Below are 22,646 nucleotides of genomic sequence, written 5' to 3'. Positions count from 1 at the left end.
CTTTTGTGGTAGAGAATTCCACAGATTCACCACTCTCTGGGTGAAGAAATTCCTCCTCATCTCTGTCCTAAATGGCTTAACCCTTATCCTTAGACTGTGACCCCTGGTTCTGGACTCCCCCGCCATTGGGAACATCCTTCCTGCATCTAGTCTGTCTAGTCCTGTTAGAATTTTATAAGTTTCAATGAGATCCCCTCTCATTCTTCTAAACTCCAGCGAGTACAAGCCCAATCGACCCAATCTGTCCTCATACGTCATTCCTGCCATCCCAGGTATCAGTCTGGTGAATCTTCGCTGCACTCTCTCCATGGCAAGAACATCCTTCCTCAGATAAGGCGACCAAAACTACACACAATACTCAAGATGTGGTCTCACCAAGGCCCTGTACAACTGCAGCAAGACATCCTTGCTCCTGTACTCGAACCCTCTCGCTACGAAGGCCAACATACCATTTGCCTTCTTAACTGCCTGCTGCACCTGCATGCTTGCCTTCAGCGACTGGTGCACAAGGACACCCAGGTCTCGTTGCACTTCCCCTTCTCCCAATCTATTGCCATTCAGATAATAATCTGCCTTCCTGTTTTTGCCACCAAAGTGGATTTTTGGCGTGTGGTCACTGTTGCAGTGGATCATAGGAGGAGGAGGCCATTCAGCCCCTCGAGGGTGTTCCACCGTTCAGTGAGACCATGGCTGATGTGTACCTCAACTCCATTTATCTGCCTTTCATTGAATCATGGAATCATACAGCACAGAAGGAGGCCATTCGGCCCGTCCCACTCCCCACTGATCGTTCCCCGCAGCCCTGCGAAACCAGAAGGCTTTGTTCGACTGTGATCAGGATGAGAATCCCGGCCTGTTTTGCCATCTCATTCCCCGCCTGTTAGTGCAGAGGTCCACACGATCCAACTGCCGTAACTCCTACCGCTGCCCCGGTTCGGGCCTGCTAACTCAGCCCACCCAGCGCGGAGATTGGCCGAGGGTACTTCCTGCTCTGTTCCACACCGGGCAGCGCCCTTACCAACTGAGGTATTGGGGTGAGCTGCACCACAAATTCCAGAAAGTGTCCCTTTAACGATATGGAACGATCTTGGCTGCAGAGTGAATTCTGGAATTACCTCTCTGCCTCGCTCTCCTCCTTTAAGATGCTCCTTAAAACCTGCCTCTTTGACCGAGCTTTTGGTCACCTGCCCTAATATCTCCTTATGTGGCTCGGTGCCAACTGTTGTCTAATTTACACTCCTGTGAAGCTCCTTGGGGACGTTTTAGTACGTTAAAGGCGTTGTATAAATGCAAGTTGTTGTTGTTGTGCTTTCTATCTAAGGTAGTCAACATCGAACACTTCCAGCTCAAGAACAGCCCACGGCTGTGTGGTCTAATGGGTTAGGTGTCTATCTTCGGTGTTGGTCGAGGGGTATGACCCTTGTTTTGGTGGTTCTTGAGGGGTGGGAGGAGGCTGGTGTGGAGCATAAATGCCAGCATAGACCGGTTGGGCCGAATGGCCTGTTTCTGTGGTGTAGACTCAATGCAACCTAATGCTAATGGGTACAGTAGCATAGTGATTGTGTTACTGGACTAGTAATCCAGAGGCCTGGACTAATGATCCAGAGACTGTGGGCAGGATTTTCATTGTGCCGTGGAGTCAGGATTGGAGGCGTGTGGGGGATTAAAATCCCGAAATCGGGGGTCCCGACACCATCCCGCCCCCAACCCGCCTCCATGCCAGTTTCAAAGGAGGCGGGTACCCGCCCCGCACTGGGACCCGCCTCCCTGAGGCGGGAAGGGATTAGTGCCAATTAACTGCCTGCTTGAAAGTTGAAGTGTGGGATTCCCGATGGCTCCAAACCACGCCAAGTTAGAGGAGTCGGGCCGTCGGGCTGAAGGACTTGGAGGGGTCGAGATGTTGGTGTTCAGGTGAGTGATGGGTGCATGAGTGCAAAGGTAAGTGTGTTTGGTGTGTCTAAAGTGATTAAAGAAGTGTAAATTACCTTTTCTTACCTTTTCAGCCTTCCTTCCTTTAGGTCCCGGGAGTCCCTCATCTCACCGGCACAGAAAGCAGAATGGCTGCGAACTGTCAAAAGTGACAGCCTGCAGCTTTCTGTGCAGGAGAGATTTCTAACTGAGTCTGTGGAGAAGGACTCAGGTTAGAAGTAAGACTGTCAGTGTTTGACAGCTTCAAGCAGCTGTGAAACGCTGATATTTCATCTGTCAAAACCTCTTGACAGATGAAATTTCAGTCTGTGACGTCACCTGTTGCCGGGTGGCCCTTAATTGGCCTGCTGAGCCCGCTGGGCGGGCTCAACAAGGTCAATCAAGTTAAAATCACGTGGATTGGCTGCATCTCGATGGAGGCGGGACTACAACCCCGAAAGTTGTAGTCCCGCCTCCAACCCGACTCCTGAATGAAAATCCAGCCCTGTGAGTTCAAATCCCACCACGGCAGCTGGGGAATTTAAATTCAGTTAATTAAATAAATCTGGAATAAAAAACTAGTATCAGTAATGGTGACCATGAAACTACCGGATTGTCATAAATCCCATCTGGCTCACTAATGTCCTGACCTGGTCTGACCTATATGTGACTCCAGACCCACAACAATGTGGTTGACTCTTAACTGCCCTCTGAAATGGCCGAGCAGTTATACCAACCCGCTGCAAGGAAGTTTCATGAGCTGCAGTGATTCACAGAATGGCGGCTCACCACCACCTTCTCAGGGGACGGGCAATAAGTGCCGGCTTTGCCAGTGCCGCCCACAATAAAGAAAAGTCTGGTTGGTCTCACTGGGTTAGCTGACTGCCTCTTTCGCTGTGTTCCACCGTAGGGTCTCTCGACAGGATGGAGCCGACCCACTGATTGATGAAGTAAATGCAGGAGATGCTGCAGAACACACGGGTCAAGGAACAGGTAAAGTCAGCGAGCTGTCGTTGCTTTTCCTGTTGTTGTTAATTTTGTGTTTCTCAAGGTAAGGGATGTTAGTGTCAAGGAGCCCAGCTTTCCGTACAGTGTCACCATCCAACACTTCCAGCCCTGCTACAGCCAGTCAGGGGCTCTGAGTGGAACCTGTGAGAATATTCCTCAACCCTAAAGATGTCCATAAAACCGTAGCAAAGAAACATTATTAATTGGGGACCAGAGAGGAAGGGTTGCCATGGTTATATTTTTCAGTGGGTTGCACTCTCGCCTCTAGGGTCAGAAGGTCTTGGGTTCAAAGTCCCACTCCAGAGACTTGAGCACACAATCCAGGCTGACACTCCCAGTGCAGTGCTGAGGGAGTGCTGCACTGTCGGAGGTGCCGTCTTTCGGATGAGACATTAAACCAAAGCCCCGTCAGCCCTCTCAGGTGGATGTAAAAGATCTTGTGGCGTTATTTTGAAGAAGAGCAGGGAAGCTCTCCCCGGTGACCTGGACAATATTTATCCTTTAACCGACATCACTAAGAAACAGATAATCTGGTCATTATCACACTGCTGTGTTTGGGATCTTGCTGTGCGCAAATTGGCTGCCTCGTTTCCTACATTACAACAGTGACTCCACTTCAGAAGTACTTCATTGGCTGTGAAGCGCCTTGGGACGTCCTGAGATGGTGAAAGGCGGGGTATAATTGCAAGTTCTTCCTTCCTTCTCCCTGTTTAGTGTCACTGCTTAATAAAATGTAAGGACCCCAATCCAAACCATTGCAGGGGGCGTCCACAAGGATAATGTCTCCCGGGTACAGCGTGGTTAGATGTGGAGTAAAGCTCCCTCTACTCTGCTCGTACAATGTCTCCCGGACCCAGCCTCACAATTACACCTCTTGCTGCATCTTCCAGTACCCACCTGGTCCAGCCTGCGCCCTCCGAGTGTGATTGCCAATCCAATAACCAATTACAGTAGTGCTGAATTAGGGGGCAATTAGGTGCTGGGGATCCACGCTCACTTCACACGGGACCCTGACGGCTAGCAGACGAAGGATATGATCATCCTTTCATGCCTGGGCTGGATTTCAATCCTGCCCCTGGAGGAGAAGCTGAGCTTGAGCTGTGAGGGGAAACGTTCTTCTGACGTCAACTTTCCCACAGGTTTAAGTGACTGGCAAAAGAATCGGAGGCGACGTGAGGAAAACCTGATCGGGTGGTGGAAACAGATTCCATAGTAGTCTTCAAAAGGGAATTGGATAAATACTTGAAGGAGAAAAAATTGCAGGCTTTTTGGGGAAAGAGCGGGGGAGTGGGACTAACGGGATTGCTCTTCGAAAGAGCCGGCGCAGACTCGATGGGCCAAATGACCTCCTTCTGTTCTAGGATTCTGTGAATTAAGAGCTGAACCTCAGTCTGGCCCACCGTCCCGATCTCCATCCAGCATTCCCACATTCCAAATGCTCCATTGTCCTGCAAGTTATGTTATGTGCTGTTAGAAACATAGAAACATAGAAACTAGGAGCAGGAGTAGGCCATTCGGCCCTTCGAGCCTGCTCCGCCATTCAACGAGATCATGGCTGATCATCCAAACCTCAGCACCCAGCCCCTACACCGACAGCCATCCCACCCAAGCCCTACCCCCGTAACCCTGTAACCCCACATAACTAATCCCCCCCTAACACTAAGGGCCAATTTTTATCATGGCCAATCAACCTAACCCGCACATCTTTGGACTGTGGGAGGAAACCGGAGCACCCGGAGAAAACCCACGCAAACACGGGGAGAATGTGCAAACTCCACACAGACAGTCACCCGAGGCCGGATTTGAACCCGGGTCCCTGGCGCTGTGAGGCAACAGTGCTAACCACTATGCCACCGTGCTACCCTGCTACTAGTCCTGTAAAACTCGTGTGCCGAGTTGGAGTTGGGGGTCTAAAGTGAGTCACAGGACTGGATTTTCTCAATGGAGGCGGGACTGCTGCTTGTCATGTCAATGCCCCGCCTCCATCATCGTCTGACCAACCAGAGGGATTTTCTCCTGATTGAGCTTGTTAAGCCCGCCCTGCGGGCTCAGCAGGCCAATTAGGGGGAAGTCACTGACAGAGCACGCCAACGTATGACGTGTCATCTGTCTAGACTTCTTTAAAGAAGAAATGTCAGCGTTTGACAACTCTGTGAAGCTGTCAAACACTGACATTCTCTGTAGTTTGATGAGTCCTTGTGTTCAGGACTCATCAAACCTTTCAACTTTGTCGATTTCAGATGGCTGTTGGTTTGGAGGATCCAACAGCCAGTCTGTGAAATCGACAACGAGGATGTTGGGTCCCCCGATCCAGTGTGGATGAAGGCTGTAGGAAGAAAATAAGGTAAGTGAACATTTTTCCACACTTATCACTCACCTTACATACTTACCACTCCACACTTGCACCCATCACTCACCTCTACAGCTTACTTCCAAGTGCCTCTGACCGTCGCAGGCCTCCTTCACGTCTCCTCCAACCCGGCGGGGTTCTCCGAGGTCGGGAAGCCTTCACCTGTGAATGTAAAATGGCACTCATCCATTTTCCTACCTGTTAACTACCTGTTAACAGGCAGTTAAAAGGATTAAATGCCTTTCCCGCCTCCAGGAGACAGGACCAGAAACAGGACATCTTCCCGTATCCTGGCAAAAGGGCACAGAGGCGGGACGGGGGCGGGTTTGCCATCCGCCCCCACTTTCTGCTACTTTACCAGCAGTCCCGCCCCCATGCCCGCCTCCTCGGGGCTGAGAAAATCCAGCCCATAGAGTCATAACAGCACAGAAGGAGGCCATTCGGCCCATCGAGTCTGTGCCAGCTCTCTGTAGAGCAATCCAGTCAGTCCCATTCCCCCGCTCTATCCCCGTAGGCCTGCAAGTTTATTTCCCTCAAGTGCCTATCCAGCCTTCCCTTGAAAACATTGAGTGTCTCCGCTTCCACCACTTCCGTCGGCAGCGAGTTCCAGGTCCTCGCCACTCGCTGCGTAAAAATGTTTTCCTCACGTCTCCCCTGTATCTCTTGCCCCAACCTTAAATCTGTGTCCCCTAGTCCTTGTACCATCAACTAGTGGGAACAGCCTTTCCCCGTCTAGCCTATCCAGACCCGTCATAATCTTGTACACCTCGATCAAATCACCCCTCAACTTCCTTTGCTCCAATGAAAACAAATCCAAGACATATAAAGTAGCCAAATCTAGTGGGAGGATAGAAGATTGGGAAGCATTTAAAAGCCAGCAAAGAATAACTAAAAGATTAATTAAGAAAGGGAAGATAGATTATGAAAGTAAACTAGCAAAAAATATAAAAACAGATAGCAAGAGTTTCTACAGTTATATAAAAAGAAAAAGGGTGGCTAAAGTGAATGTTGGTTCCTTAGAGGACGAGACCAGGAAATTAGTGGTGGGGAACATGGAGATGGCAAAAACGCTGAACAAATATTTTGTATCAGTCTTTACAGTAGAGGACACTAAAAATATCCCAACACTGGACAAACAGGGGGCTATAGGGGGGGAGGAGCTAAACACGATTAAAATAACTAAGGAGATGGTACTCGGTAAGATAATGGGACTTAAGGCGGATAAATCCCTGGACCTGATGGCTTACATCCTAGGGTCTTGAGAGAAGTAGCCGTAGGGATTGCGGATGCATTGGTGGTAATTTTCCAAAACTCCCTGGATTCAGGAAAGGTCCCAGCAGATTGGAAAACTGCTAATGTAACGCCCTTATTTAAAAAGGGAGGTAGACAAAAGGCTGGAAACTATAGACCAGTTAGCCTAACATCTGTGGTTGGTAAAATGTTGGAGTCCATTATTAAGGAAGCAGTAACAGGACATTTGAATAAGCATAATTTAATCAGACAGAGTCAGCATGGTTTTATGAAGGGGAAGTCATGTTTGACAAATTTGCTCAAATTCTTTGAGGACATAACAAACAGGGTGGATAAAGGGGAACCAGTGGATGTGGTGTATTTGGACTTCCAAAAGGCATTTGACAAGGTGCCACACAAAAGATTATTGCACAAGATAAAAAATCACGGGATTGGGGGTAATATACTGGCATGGGTGGAAGATTGACTATCTAATAGGAAACAGAGGCCTAGAAATTCAGTTGGCTGCGCCAGCCGTTAGCGCCTTAGGAGGAGTAGATCTCGAGCGCTAGGCGCTTAGCGCCCGGGCGCAGCGCGATCTGCACCTCGCCCCAACTTCAGTAGACATTTAGCGCCGGCGCAAAGTCATTGCGCGCGCTCATCTGCACGCGCAGATCATGACGTCATTTCGTCGTGCAACGCCCTTTGTGCGCCCGGAACCGGAACTTCACTCGCGCCGCCCCATTGTGCGCCTGGCGGCCCGAACGACTGTGAAGTGGAACGGTACACAGCCGAGGCGGGCCGCGGGGAGCGCAAATTAAAGGGCACTCCTGCAGTAGAAAAGGCAGCCGTTTTGCAACACTCCTTCTTTGGGAGGAGGAGGAGGAGGAGGAGGAGGAGGAACAACAACAACAAAGTGATGGAGAGAAGCCCTCCCCAGAAACACAAATACACTAGTCTCGGCCTGTCAAAAAAACAAATCCACCCTCCCCCTTTAAGAGCTCTCCGGAGCCAGAGTGTCTGCCGGCAATCAGCAGCTCGCCGCACCTGCCCTGCGCCCAACTTCCGGTGTTAGCGCCCGGGCCGCCGGCTTAGCGCCTAAAGAGAGCCGTGCATCGCCTGTTTTAGCGCAGCAACAACCTCTTAGGGCGATGCAACTGAATATCGGCGAAGTGGCCTCGACTTTGCGCCGGGCGCAAACTTTAGCGGCCGCCCGACTTTACCTCCCCAAAAGTGGCTATAATGAATTTCTAGGCCAGAGAGTTGGGATAAATGGTTCATTCTCGGGGATGGAGTATAAAAACAGGGAAGTCTTGCTTCAGTTATACAGGGTACTGGTGAGGCCACACCTGGAATACTGCGTACAGTTTTGGTTTCCATATTTAAGAAAAGATATACTTGCTCTCGAGGCAGTTCAAAGAAGGTTCACTCGGTTGATTCCGGAGATGAGGGGGTTGACTTATGAGGAAAGGTTGAGTAGGTTGGGCCTCTACTCATTGGAGTTCAGAAGAATATATCGAAACATATAAGATTGTGAGGGGGCTTGATCGGGTGGATGCGGTAAGGGTGTTTCCACTGATGGGTGAGACTAGAACTAGGGGGCATAATCTTAGAATAAGGGGCTGTCCTTTCAAAACTGAGATGAGGAGAAACTTCTTCACTCAGAGGGTGGTGAATCTATGGAATTTGCTACCTCAGAGAGCTGTGGAAGCTGTGACATTAAATAAATTTAAAACGGAGATAGACAGTTTCCTAGCTGATAAGGGAATTAGGGGTTACGGGGAGCGGGCAGGGAAGTGGACGTGAGTCTAGGTTCGGATCAGCCATGAGCCTATTGAATGGCAGAGCAGGCCCGAGGGGCCGTATGGCCTACTCCTGCTCCTACTTCTTATGTTCTTATGTTCTCCAACCTGTCCTTGTAGCTAAGATCCCCCATCCCTGGAACCATTCTGATAAATCTCCTCTGCACCCTCTCAAGGGCCTTCATATCCTTTCTAAAGTGTGGTGATCAGAACTGGATGCAATACTCCAGTTGAGGCCTAACCAGCGCTTTATAAAGGTTCACCTCTATTTATGAAGCCCAAGATCCCCTATACTTTGCAAACCACTCTCTCAATATGTCCCCGCCACCTTCAGTCTGACATGTGCTTAATTTGTTTTTGTTTCTTAATGCTCTATCCAATTAGCGGGAATAGATTTTTGAGCAACCACTTCCACTGAGTAGGAGCCTGAACCACTTTCGTGGTCAGGCCCTCATGTGGAATTGAGCTTAACGAGTACTGATACGCAGCTCACTGATCGGAGGGAAATCCGGCAACATGGAGCCAAGCTGCTCGTGGTACGTTAAGGTGCCGGGGGGTGAGGCAATCCCGGGGAAGGACCGTGTGAAAGGTTGGGCATCGAGGGGGGTCGGTTTTTGTGGGACCGTGCTCCTCCTAGCCTCGCAAAAAAATCCAGTTATGGAATCACCTGTCAGGTTTTAGGAGCGGCCTAACTCAGTGGCCCCTTTAAGAGCGCTGGTCAGGCCGCTCGTTGCCAAGTACCAGTGGGCGGAGCATGCGCGCGCACTCCACCCCTATTAGTCCTTCGAAACTGCATCGGGGGTCCTAATTGGCCGTTCACCACCCCCCCCCCCCACAACTTGTGTGAGCTAACAAGGTGCCCGCCTGTTTCTGGCAGGCAGTTTGGCTGCCCGTTTCAAGGCCCCCGCCAACACGGCAGCGGGAACAGGGCGGAAAGCACTGTGCCGTGATTATCACCACAATACAGTCCCAACTCTGCACCCCCACCCCCGGTCAGTGAAGACAAAAATTCCCCCTCCCGCCTCGTATTCTAATAACCAATATTAGTTCATGGGTTAAGAACATAAGAAATAGGAGCAGGAGTAGGCCATTCGGCCCTTCGAGCCTGCTCCGCCATTCAATGAGATCATGGCTGATCTTCTGCCTCAACTCCATTCACCGGCCCTATCGCCATATCCCTTGATGCCTTTACTGGTCAGAAATCTATCGACTTCTGTTTTGAATATACCCAATGACTGAGCCTCCACAGCCCTCTGGGGTAGAGAATTCCAAAGATTCACCACCCTCTGTGTGAGGAAATTTCTTCTCATCTCAGTCCTGAATGGCCTACCCTTTATCCTGAGGCTCTGGCCCCTGGTTCTAGACTCCCCAGCCAAGGGAAACATTCTCCCAGCATCCATCCTATCAAGCCCTGTAATAATTTTGTGTGCTTCGCTGAGATCCCCTCTCAGTCTTCTGAATTAAAGAGAAAACATCTGATTGAAAAGCGAGGGAGGGACAAACACATTAAGCACATACCAGATTTATTTTTGGTTTCTGCTTTATGAGCTGAAACTTTTAAAGAGGCCCCCGAGCGTTCTGATATTTAGATTTTATTCCCCCCGCCCCCACACCCACTCCTTGTAAACATAGTTTGACTGCCCATGCCCTTTCATTGTCTTTAGTGTTTTGTTTTGTCGAGATTGGCTCTTTCCTTTCCCCTCCAAAACAGGGTAATGCTTATGATTCTATAGCACCATCTCACATAAAGAGAAACAAAGACTTGCATTTATATAGCACCTTTTATGAACTCAGGACGTCCCAAAATGCTTTACAGCCAATGAAGTACTGGACACCGGGGATAACTCCCCTGCTCTTCTTCGAAATAGTGGCCGTGGGATCTTTCACATCACCTGAGACGGGGGCCTCGGTTTAAAGTCTCATCCGAAAGACGGCACCCCCGACAGTGCAGCGCTCCCTCGGCACCGCACTGGGAGTGTCGGCCCGGATCATCTGCTCGAGTCTCTTGGAATGGGGCTCGAACCCACACGGCCTTCTGCCTCAGAGGTGAGAGTGCTGCCCACCGAGCCACGGCCGCCACGTGTCGCACAAACGTCACAAAGCACCTCACGTACAATAAGCGACCTAGAACCGCAGCGGCAGCTGTCAGTTGGGCAAGCGTGTCGGCCCATTTGGAACGACAAGTTCCCACACAGAGCAGTGAGGGTGAATGACCGGTCAATCCATCTGTTTTCGTCATGTTGGTTGAGGAATGCTGGGCCAGGATACTTCACAGACGGATTTAGATTTGCACTGAAGTGTTGAACTCGTTAGAAAGGGGCAAATAATTGAACAAAAAAAAATGAGAATTTGAGCGAGGAAATCGTTGCGTGATTGAAATTTTCCTTGGAATCCAATAACCGCGTCAATACAGAACCATCAGAAGCGAATTAACTAACTACGCTAAATCCAGACGGGCTGTTGGAGCCCTTTGAAATAAAGACAGTCAGTCCACCAGAATCTACTTTCCAAGGGTGGAAGGAGGCGCATGTGGAGCACAAGAGCTGTTGGGTCGAATGGCCTGTTTCCGTGCTGTAAATTCTATGTAAACAGCTGTCAGCTGGCTTTACCTTGCTCGTATGGGTTGCCAACTCTGATTGGACGTATTCCGGGAGGTTTTATAGAGTCATAGAGTTATACAGCACAGAAAGAGGCCCTTCGGCCCATCGTGTCCGCGCTGCCCATCAGGCCCTGTATTGTCTAATCCCATTTTCCAGTACTTGGTCCGTAGCCTTGTATGCTATGGCGTTTCAAGTGCTCATCTAAATGCTTCTTGAATGTTGTGAGGGTTCCTGCCTCTACCACCCTTTCAGGCAGTGAGTTCCAGATTCCAACCACCCTCTGGGTGAAAAAGCTTTTCCTCAAATCCCCTCTAAACCTCCGGCCCCTTACCTTGAAACTATGCCCCCTGGTTATTGACCCCTCTACTAAGGGGAAAGGTTCCTTCCTATCTACCCTATCTATGCCCCTCATAATTTTGTACACCTCAATCAGGTCCCCTCTCAGCCTTCTCTGCTCTAAGGAAAACAACCCCAGCCTGTCCAGTCTCTCTTCATAGCTGAAGTGCTCCAGCCCAGGCAACATCCTGGTGAATCTCCTCTGCACCCGCTCCAACCTCCAGCCTCCAGCCGCCCCGCCCGGTCAAACAGCCTGGTTTTTTTTATTTGCTTATCCTTCTCCAATACTTTTATAAATAATGGACGAAAATGAAAAATGACACACAATATTATTAACGCCTCGATGATTATTCTCCCTGGTGTTGCTGGCCTGAAAATGAATCTTTAATTCCTGGAGGCTCCAGGGCAATCCTGGAGGGTTGGCGACCCACACGTGCTCGCTGTGTACCTGCAGACAGAGCTTCATGTAGGTCTGAACAACAACAACAACTGGCATTTCTACAGCGCCGTTAACGCAGTAAAATGCCCCAAGGCACTTCACAGGAGCGATTATCAAACAAAATTTGACACCGAGCCACATGAGGAGATATTAGGACAGGCGGCCAAAAGCTTGGTCAAAGAGGTAGGTTTTAAGGAGCGTCTTAAAGGAGGAGAGAGAGGCAGAGAGGTTTAGGCAGGGAATTCCAGAGCTTGAGGCCCAGGCAGCTGAAGGCACGGCCGCCAATGGTGGAGCGATTAAAATCGGGGGTGCGCAAGAGATCAGAATTGGAAGAGCGCAGAGATCTCGGAGGGTTGGAGGGCTGGAGGAGGTTACAGAAATAGGGAGAGACGAGGCCTTGGAGAGATTTGAAAACAAGGATGAGAATTTTAAAATGAGGTGAAGGGCTGTACTGCCAACTGGAAAAGCAAACTGCTGCTGATATTGCACAAAGATGTTTCTCTTTGCATTGTTAACCTTCTCCTTTGAGATATCTGGATTGTCAAGTCTGCTAAGCGTGACTGAGAAGTTGATCAGTTGACCGTGTAAGGCTACTGACTCTATTAGCTGCAGGGATTCGGTCATGTGTCAGTGATTCTGGAAAATTCTGCAGGCTAAGCACTGTTTTGGCAGCTGGGGCCGTGTATAAAAGCTGGGTGATATGTCCGTCACACTTTAGATGTCACACATGCAAAATGTTGCGTCAAATTTTTAAAAAGCATATTGGCCCAGATTTTGGGGTCAGCGGCAAAGGTTCATTGAGCTTATAGCTGCCCACAGACTTTTCGGGGGGCTTTTGAGCGGCAACTCGCGGTTTCTGGAGATGCTTTCCAGCGTGGCGCCCTCTACGGGGGATCTGTGGCGAGTGTGAGCAGGGAAAGCAACAGCGCGTCTCTTCAACCAATCAGATTGAAGAATCCACACTGAGCTACGCAGAGTCTAAACCAGGAAGTGTAAGTTATAACATTTAATTTAATGTCAAATCATATGCAGAAAGTGAAATAGAGAGAGGGGAAGAAAGATGGGATTAAGAGGGAGAGATAAAAGAGACAGAGTGAAAAAGTAAAAAAAAATTCAATTTTTAATTTTTTCAAAATCTCCAACTATAATTAAATTCTGAAGGAATGAGACTCCACACTTGTAAAATTAAATTTTCAGGGCCAGAGAGGTTGTTTGGCAATAATTAAGGCTTATCACACCATTAAAAATTCACTTACACCTGAGTGAACCAGCCCTAACTTTTTCCGCCGTGTTTAGTGGGTAACTAGTGGGTAAGAACCGCAACTTCACATGGATTTCAGTGCCCAGTCTCTCGCCGAGGTACCGGTGGAGCGGAGCTTGTGGAGGAGCAGGGCAAATCAGTCAGCAACTTCTGGATTTCCGCGTTTAACTGCGCATGTCCGGACTCCGGAAGTTGCTGTCTGATTTACTTCATAATAATGGTGAGCACTGATAGCCTCGCCGTTATTTCTACCGCAAATTCCGGACCATTGAAAGAGAAATCGCTGACACAGTGGGCACCCTCCAGTGTGGCAGATGCAGGTTAGATTCCACACTCCGCTGAATGGTGGGTCTTGGTCTTTCCATTGTTACTGTCACTTACTTGGTTTACAATGGGAGTGCTGGGGTGGCATGAATATGTGCCACTTGCCCACGCTCATTGCTGCACAGGGGGCTTTACATTGCATCATCAGAGCGGAGTAAATTGGGGGAAAAGTAAGGATATGTACTCTTTGGGCAGGGGCCTTTTAATACAAGTCAGGAGTGTGATGGAATACTCTCCACTTGCCTGGATGAGTGCAGCTTCAACAACACTCAAGAAGCTCGACACCATCCAGGACAAAGCAGACCGCTTGATTGGCACCCCATCCACCACCTTAAACATTCACTCCCTCCACCACCGGCGCACCGTGGCTGCAGTGTGTACCATCTACAAGATGCACTGCAGCAGCTCGCCAAGGCTTCTTCGACAGCACCTCCCAAACCCGCAACCTCTTCCACCTAGAAGGATAAGGGCAGCAGGCGTATGGGAATAGCACCGCCTCCAAGTTCCCCTCCAAGTCACACACCATCCCAACTTGGAAATATATCGGCTGATCCTTCATCGTTGCTGGGTCAAAATCCTGGAACTCCCTCCCTAACAGCACTGTGGGAGCACCTTCACCACACGGACTGCAGCGCTTCAAGAAGGCGGCTCACCACCACCTTCACAAGGGCAATTAGGGATGGGCAATAAGTGCTGGCCTTGCCAGCGACGCCGACATCCCTTGAATTAATTTAAAAAAATAAGGTATATACCCACTGTGGCTCAGTAGGTAGCACTCTGACTAAGGAGCCAGAAGGTCACAGCTTCAAGCCCCAATCTAGGCTGACCTCTCAGTACAGCATCTGAGGGAGTGCTGCGCTGTCAGCCTTTAGACATCACATTAAACTGAGACTCTATCTGCCTGTTAAGGTGGTGTGAAAGATCCTGTGACTGTATTTGAAAAAGGGTAGGCAAGTGATTGGCCAACATTTATCCCTCAATCACCCACCCCCCAAAGGACATCATTTGACTTCATTTCATGGCTGTTTGTGGGATCTTGCTGTAATTCACTGAATCTGCAGTATTCTGAGAGAAGTGATAAGGTGCTGTACAAATCATTCTTTAACTGAATATGCTCTGTGTTTCCAATTTACAAGATCTTGTGGTTGGTTTTAAAGTTGGTTGCAGTCGGTAATGCAGTAGATGTGATTGCACTAGAGGGGGTACAGAGGAGATTCACGAGGATGTTGCCAGGACTGTAGAATTTTAGCAATGAGGAAAAATTGGATAGGCTGGGGTTGTTTCCTTTGGAACAGAGGAGGCTGAGGGGAGATTTAATTGAGGTGTATAAAATTATGAGGGGCCTAGATAGAGTGGACAGGAAGGATTTATTTCCCTTAGCAGAGAAACATAGAAGATAGGAGCAGGAGTAGGCCATTCGGCCCTTCGAGCCTGCTCCGCCATTCAACGAGGTCATGGCTGATCATCCAAACCCTAACACCCGGTCCCTACACCGACAGCCATCCCACCCAAGCCCTATCCCAGTAACCCCGTAACCCCACATATTTAATCCCCCCTAACACTAAGGGCCAATTTTTTTTTTATCATGGCCAATCAACCTAACCTGCACATCTTTGGACTGTGGGAGGAAACCGGAGCACCCGGAGGAAACCCACGCAAACACGGGGAGAATGTGCAAACTCCACACAGACAGTCACCCGAGGCCGGATTTGAACCCGTGTCCCTGGCGCTGTGAGGCAACAGTGCTAACCACTATGCCACCGTGCCACTATGCCACTGTCAATAACCAGGGGGCATAGATTTAAAGTAATTGATAGAAGGATTAGAGGGGAGTTGAGGAGAACTTTTTTCACCCAGAGGGTGGTGGGGGTCTGGAACTCACTGCCTGGAAGGGTGGTAGAGGCAGAAACCCTCATCATATTTAAAAAGTACTTGGAAATGCACTTGAAGTGCCGTAACCTACAGGGCTACGGACCAAGAGCTGGGAAGTGGGATTAGGCTGGAGAGCTCTTTTTTCGGCTGGCGGGGGCATGATGGGCCGAATGGCCTCCTCCTGTGCCGTAAATTTCTATGATTCTGTAGGTAGGGCTGTTGCCTCTGAGTTGTGGCTATAAACCCCACTCCAGGTTTCGAGCACACAATCTAGACTGACACTCCAGTACTGTAGTTGTCAAAGGTGCCGCCTCTTGAATGCGATGTGTGACTCTGAGGCCCCAGCTGCCCGCTCAGGTGGATGTAAAAGATCCCGCAGCGCTGAGAATCCTAGAAGTGTCCTGGCCAACATTTCCTCCCTCAACCAACACCACAGGCAACAGATTAGCCCCCTCGCTCATCGTGCACTGTTTGTGGGAGCTTGTTGTGCACGGATCGGTCGCTGTGTTTGCCTGAACAACAACAGCGACTGCACTTCAAAAAAGTAATGAATTGGTCGGGAATCAGATGCCTTGAGGTACTTTAGAAAATTGATATTCTTTCAGCTTATTTGGCTGTAGATGGCACTGTGCAGCTTTTGTGACGGCCACACTCACGGACCAAGTCACAAGATTCCTGAACCGTCGAAAATAACTCTCGCATCCTAAACAGGAATTTACGGCTGTGACATATTCGTTAATAGTCTCGACTCCCATCCTCCCCCCTGCCCCTGCCCAAAACTCTTCCACCAATAAGGCCATCACCAATTCACACTCCTGCTGACAGTTCTCAAAAAAGAGCAAGCCTTGCATTTCTACAGCGCCTTTCACGACCACCGGACGTCCCAAAGCGCTTTACAGCCAATTAAATACTTTTGGAAGTGGAGTCACTGTTGTAATGTAGGAAACGCAGCAGCCAGTTTGCGCACAGCAAGATCCCATAAACGTCAATGTGATAATGACCAGCTCATCTGTTTTTTAGTGATGTTGGTTGAGAGATAAATATTGGCTAGGACACCTCTTCTTTGAAATAGTGGCTGGGGGATCTTCTACATCCGCCTGAGAGAGCAGACAGGGCCTCAATTTAATATCTCATCTGAAAGATAGCACCGCACTCCCTCAGCAAGGCATTTTGCACTCCAGTCTCTGGAGTGGGACTTGAACCCACAACCTTCTGACTCAGAGAGCGAGGGTGCTACCCACTGAGCCACTGGCTGACACAGACAGTGCCTGTCCATGCCCTCCCTCTATGCCGCCCCCCAGTGACTGAGACGGGGAGCACAGCAGCACGGGCAGTGAGTCACACGTAACGTCTCCAATGTGCACATTCTACTTCACACTGACACTAAAATTCTAAATCTGGAGTCCAGGTCCCATCTGATTCTGAAGGGAAGTGGAGTGAGACTGCCTTCTCCATTTTGGGCCCTGGCTCTGGATTTACGCTAACAAACTTTTTAGCCTTGGTAGGAGGCAAGCTAAGCTAGAGTTTTAGTGTAAATGAAGCTTAAATTGGTAGCTTGGATTAGGCAGTTGAGCTATAAGGAGAGTCTATGGAAATGGGGAATGTTCGCAATGGAAAAAAGAAGGGTCGGGGGAGACCTTACTGAGGCATTGAAGGTTCTCAAGAGTTTAGGCAAATTGATCCGTAGAATCATACAACACAATGCATTTTGGGAGGACTAACAAGGCAAGGGAATACACAATGAATGGTAGGATCCTAGGAAGGACAGAGGATCAGAGGGACCTTGGTGTGCATGTACATAGATCCCTGAAGGCAGCAGAACAGGTAGATAAGGTGGTTAAAAAGGCATATGGGATACTTGCCTTCATTAGCCGAGGCATAGAATGTAAGAGCAGGGAGGTTATGATGGAGCTGTACAAAACGCTAGTTAGGCCACAGCTGGAATACTGTGTGCAGTTCTGATCGCCACACTATAGGAAGGATGTGATTGCATTGGAGAGGGTGCAGAGGAGATTCACCAGGATGTTACCTGGGCTGGAGCGCTTCAGCTATAAAGAGAGACTGGACAGGCTGGGGTTGTTTTCCTTAGAGCAGAGAAGGCTGAGGAGGGACCTGATTGAGGTGTACAAAATTATGAGGGGCATAGATAGGATAGATATAAAGGAACTTTTCCCCTTAGTAGAGAGCTCAATAACCAGGGGGCATAGTTTCAAGGTCGTCATCATCATACGTGTCTTCACACTGTTCCCTTTGGGGAACTGTATGAAGTAGTGGAAGGATTTCTGGTCGCGATTAACGCTCCTTCCGTGACCGTAACCATCTTCGTACCAGCCATTAGGGTGGTTAGTCTTATGGCGGGAGGGTTTTACGGGCTCCCACAACCCAGATGAGGGGGGGGGGGGTGCCACCCACAGACGCAAGTATCCTGCTGGATGTCAACCCAGAATTTAGAGACGGAGCTCCAACTCCACTTGCCGGGACTGTCTGGAGCGGGGTTCGAAACCTTATGCCTTCTGGCCCAGCGGCGGAGATACTACTGCTACACCAAAGGCCCACTCCAGTTTCAAGGTAAGGGGCAGGAGGTTGAGAGGGGATTTGAGGAAAAACTTTTTCACCCAGAGGGTGGTTGGAATCTGGAACTCACTGCCTGAAAGGGTGGTAGAGGCAGGAACCCTCACAACATTCAAGAAGCATTTAGATGCGCACTTGAAAACGCCATAGCATACAAGGCTACGGACCAAGTGCTGGAAAATGGGATTAGAATAGACAGGGCTTGATGGCTGGCGCGGACACGATGGGCTGAAGGGCCTCTTTCTGTGCTGTATAACTCTATGGGCTGGATTTTGCCAGGCCCGAGGAGGCGGGAATGGAGGTGTGTGGGGTGTTAAAATTGCAAAAAGTGGCGGGCGGGCCCAACCCCGCTTCCAAGCAATTTTCCCAAATGCGTGGTTTCTGATCCCGTCTCCGTTCCGCCTCCAAGAGGCGGGATAGGCCCTTAAGGCCCTTAACAACCACTAAACTGCCTCTATAATCCCATTTTGAGAGACCTTTCTGATTTTAACACGTTTCCCACGTGATTCACATCTCCTCTGAAACACGACGGTGAAACCTGGCGGGAGCACAATTGGAGTGCTGACTATCAGCTGCAGCTCAACCATTAAAGAGGAGATTTGATCAGTCATCATTTGCAGGTGGCAGGACTTTGTTGTCTCAGGTCTGGGGGAACTTTTAGAAGGCATAACCATACCTGGCACCCATCTCCAGTGTGACCTCCTGGGAAACCCCTCTCGCCACCTTGACTGAGCGCTTCCTCAACTGAGGCATCTACCAGAAGCATGGGAACCATTTATTTCCTTTACTCCTGGACATCAGATGAGGACGAAGACCAGCCACAGCAGCAGCAGAACCATGAACAACAGCAGCAGCAACAACAGGAGCGCCAAGCTGCTGCTCACCCACCTGAAGCTGCACAGACCAGAAGGCGCCAGCCCATGGAAGCCCGTCAGCGCAGGAGATACCCCCCAAACAGGGTCTACAGACAGAGGATCAGCTACTTCAACATGTCTGAGCAGCAGTGCCAAAGGCGACTCCGACTTTCGCGAGAGGTAGTGGGTGACATCTGCGCAATGCTGCAGCAAGACCTGGAGCCCAGCGGACCAGGTGGACACCCCTTACCAGTGGCCGTCAAAGTCACCACCGCACTCAACTTTTTTGCTTCAGGCTCATTCCAAGGATCAGCAGCAGACATCAGCGGCATCTCCCAGGTGGCCGCACACACTTGCATCACGCAGGTAACCAATGCCCTCTTTGCCATCGCGCACAATCACATCCATTTCTCCAAGGATCAAGCAAGTGTCACGGCACGTGCGGTTGGATTAGCTAATCTGGCAGGCTTTCCAAGGGTGCAGGGCGTCATTGACTGCACACATGTGGCCCTTAAGGCACCCCATCGTAATCCAGGTATTTTTGTCAACCGCAAGGGCTTCCACTCCCTCAACGTGCAGCTGGTGTGTGACCACAAGATGCGCTTCAGATGCCTGGATAGATCAGGTGGAGCCCTGCAGTACTCCGCAGCCAGGGTCTCCAGAATCGTCGTGGTTTGCTGTGCACTTCACAACATGGCACAGCGTCGTGGCTTGCAGATTCCTGAGGACCAAGTGGCTCCTCACATATCCTCCTCAGATGAGGAGGAGGAGAGCGAAAACGAACATCTTGCAGAGGCCCATCAACCAGCGGCAGCAGTACGCGAGAACATTGCTGCCCGGGATGCAAGGAACGCACTCATCTTGGCCAGATTTGCTTAGGCTAGCCAATCAAGCACTTTTGCCTCGCAGCTTCTTACCAGAGCATCGACAATGACCAAGAACCAGAGGATTCCTAGCACTCTGACCACCTACTGACAATTGCAAGTAATCCTAAGCCCTCAATGTGGAAGTCCCATTTGCGAAATGACACTCGCCACAACTGCAACAGTTGCCATCAGAATTTTTATTTACAATAACCAATTGATGGCATTTTAAAAATAAACACATTTAACCCAAGTGACTACCCTTGTGATTATTTGTGCAGTATCTTTCTCTTACGCGTGCTCCTACGTGGTGCTTCCCCTGTGGCTTCAGCAGATGTGGAGGCTCCTTGCTCACTTTCTTGCTGCTCCTGTCTCAACACCTTTGGCGGGCGTCCTCTGGGGTTGCGAACCTGTGAGGGCTCGGCAACAGTCTGCTGCTCCTGCGGCTGTGCAGGGGGTGAGACGCCGATCTCAGTTGGGTGGGGACTCTGGTGGAGCTCTGACCGAGGGCTCTGCAGTGGCATGGTTGTGTGAGCGCTTGGAGAGGAGCCCCCACTTCCTTGTTCTCTGCCACCAACATCTCTCTCATGGGTCAGGTCCACCTCGGTGCTTGCAAGTGGCTTGAGAGCACCTTGCTGCACATCAGGGGGGCCATGGGGGCCCATATCTGCACTGGCTGTCCTACTCAGAAGGACTTCCATGAAGGTCTGGTTTCTCTGTTCAATAGCTGACCATCGCTCCTCCAGAGATGTCAGTCTATTCTGAACACTCACCATTTTTTCGACACTCTGGCGACTTAGCTCCTCCATGGCCGTAGCCATCCTCTCGTCTACCGTAGCCATCCTTTCCACGGAGGTTGCCATCCTTTCCGTGGTGCTGCATTCATGCGCCAATGACTCCACAAAGGCTCTACTCATGTTCGCGATGGACTCCTCCATTCGCTCCACACTCGCAGCGACCGTGGAGACTAAACCTGCCAGAGACTCCTGCACCTGTTCCTGGAGTTCCAGCACTGCTGTTCTTCTGGATGGACCCAGAGGCAGAGGGTCGACATGCAGCTGAGCCAAGCTGGGAGAGTCCTGCACCCTCCGACTAGGACTCTCCACTGCTGTCCCTGTCTCCACAATCTGCTGATGCTCACTTGTGAGCTGTGATACACCAGGTGACAACACTACTCTATCTCGCGAAGGTCCCACCGAGGTGTGAGTATCTGCGCTGGTGCTGGGTGTGCTGAATTCTGCTGACGCTGCGCCCTCAGAGGTTGCAGCTTCCTCTGAGGAGTCTGGATGCTCAGGCTCTTCCTCCTGGCTAGTGGGGACGGGTGCTTGCGATGGTCCTGTGGGGGAGTAAAGGAAACAGTCAGAGATGTGAGGCCAAGGTTACATGCACATTTCATATTGCAGATGATCATAAGTCCATCTGTTAGAACTTCAGAATCATTATCAGCGACTCGTGCAATGTTAATGAGAGAGATGAAAAACTATTCTGTCACCAGCTTGCTGTGATGCACCCGTCTGTCCGTCCCCCCACTTGGGAATCTTCCTCCACTCCTACGATCTCCAGGACCGCCTCCTCCCAGGGGGTGAGCTGGGCTACTGAGGGTGGCCCTCCTCCTGTCCTCGCTCTTTCCCTCTTATTGTGAGCTCTCTTTTCCTGCAATGAGGGAGACAAGTGGAGTTTGAGTGAGAATGAAGGAGAGTGTAGAGAATCCATAGCATAGATGCTTAGGAGGAGACAAAGATGGAGTGAGGTGGCAAGACCAAGGGCCCTCCCTGTGTGTTGTCAGTTGTTTTCATAGCATCACAGTGACAGGGAGTGTGAGGGCTGCATAGTTGAATAGTTAGGTGAATGTGACCATAGAGAGAGAGGGAATGGGTAAGGGTGCAGGGATGTCAGTGTCAAGTGGGATGTGGAGGAAGAGATTGCTAAAGCTGAGTGCTGGTGAGGACAGGCAATGGGGATCAGATTGAGGGTGATGGGAAATTCATACTCACTTTTCCAATGCGCAGAAGGTCATGAAACCTCTTCCTGCATTGAAGCCCGGTTCTGCGGATGAGGGACAACGAGTTCACCTCCTGGGCCACCTGGATTCACACAGCCTTCGTCTGCTGGGGAGGCTTCTTCCTCCCTGAAGAAGGGAAGAGCACCTCCTTACTAGCTCTTGCTCCCTCCACCAAAGCTTGCAGGGCGACGTCATCAAATCTGGGAGCAGACTTAGGTCTCCCGCTGTTCATTCTGCATCCAGGTCCCTCTCACTGCAAAGGCTAAAAGGTTGGCAGTCTGCAGAAGAAGCAAGGCTTCTTGCAGACCTTAAATGTAGCAGCTATGATAACATCATCGGAGGCGAGTTTCAGACTGAAAAAACTAATTGAGCCATGGGTTCCCACACGCTGGAACTCAATTGGCAATTATGTGAAAATCGCATCATTCTCCCACATCGATTTGGAATCGGGTGGCTAACACGAAAAGCGGATGACACGGCCCCAGCCCGCCCCAATGACAAAATCCAGCCCTATGACTCTAGAAGGAGGCCATCGTGACTGTCCAATTAGTACCTGCTCTTTCCCTGTAGCCCTGCAAGTTTTTCCTTTGTAAATATTTATTATCCAGTTCCCTTTTGAAAGTTGCTATTGAATCTGCTTCCACCGCCCTTTCAGGCAGCGCATTCCAGATCACAACAACTCGCTGCGTAAAAAATGTTCTCCTCATCTTGCCTCTGGTTCTTTTGCCAATTATCTGTGTCCTCTGGTTATCGACCCTCCTGCCAGTGGAAACAGTCCCTCCCTACCTACCACCTATTAAAACCCCTCATGATTTTGAACAACTCTATCAAATCTCCCCTTAAACTTCTCTGCTCGAAGGAGAACAATACTTTTCCAATTTTTTGCACCAGGCAGGTAGAGGTCACCGGTCTCTGATAGGCTTGTACATTCGTCTCTTCCACTCCATGGTAGCATTGCCTCACTGCCCGCCACCTCCCCGTTATAAGTGGTATTGTATTGAAGGGGTGAGATCTAAGGGGTCTTTCTAAAAGAGCAGCGTCTGGCTTGTGCACTGTTTCTACAGCATGCGTTGTGTTCTGGACTCCCAACAGGTGCTGTCGCTACTGATTTTGATGGAGATGGGATGCTGGATCTCATCATTTCTCATGGAGAGTCCAGGGCGCAGCCTCTTTCTGTCTTTAAAGTAACCCAGGTATGTGTCTCTGCTGTTACTAGGGTAGGTTTT

At 50.0% G+C, this 22,646-nt stretch overlaps 1 protein-coding gene across 1 annotated transcript in view; it reads left to right on the top strand.

Annotated features, from left to right (window-relative positions):
- The window catches only part of LOC147113322 (cartilage acidic protein 1-like), a 270,647-nt gene that overhangs the window by 210,683 nt on the left and 37,318 nt on the right, over positions 1–22,646 (top strand). The window contains exons 8-9 of the mRNA XM_085996116.1: positions 2,819–2,901; positions 22,513–22,613. Coding sequence (XP_085852242.1) covers positions 2,819–2,901; positions 22,513–22,613 — 184 coding nt within the window. The remainder of the gene's footprint in view (positions 1–2,818; positions 2,902–22,512; positions 22,614–22,646) is intronic.

The sequence above is a fragment of the Somniosus microcephalus genome, chromosome 8, assembly GCF_052327205.1.
Source record: "Somniosus microcephalus isolate GS21.2 chromosome 8, FLI_Smic_1.0, whole genome shotgun sequence".
In the NCBI taxonomy this organism is placed as follows: Eukaryota; Metazoa; Chordata; class Chondrichthyes; order Squaliformes; family Somniosidae; genus Somniosus; species Somniosus microcephalus.
This window is presented reverse-complemented; position numbering and strand designations above follow the sequence as displayed.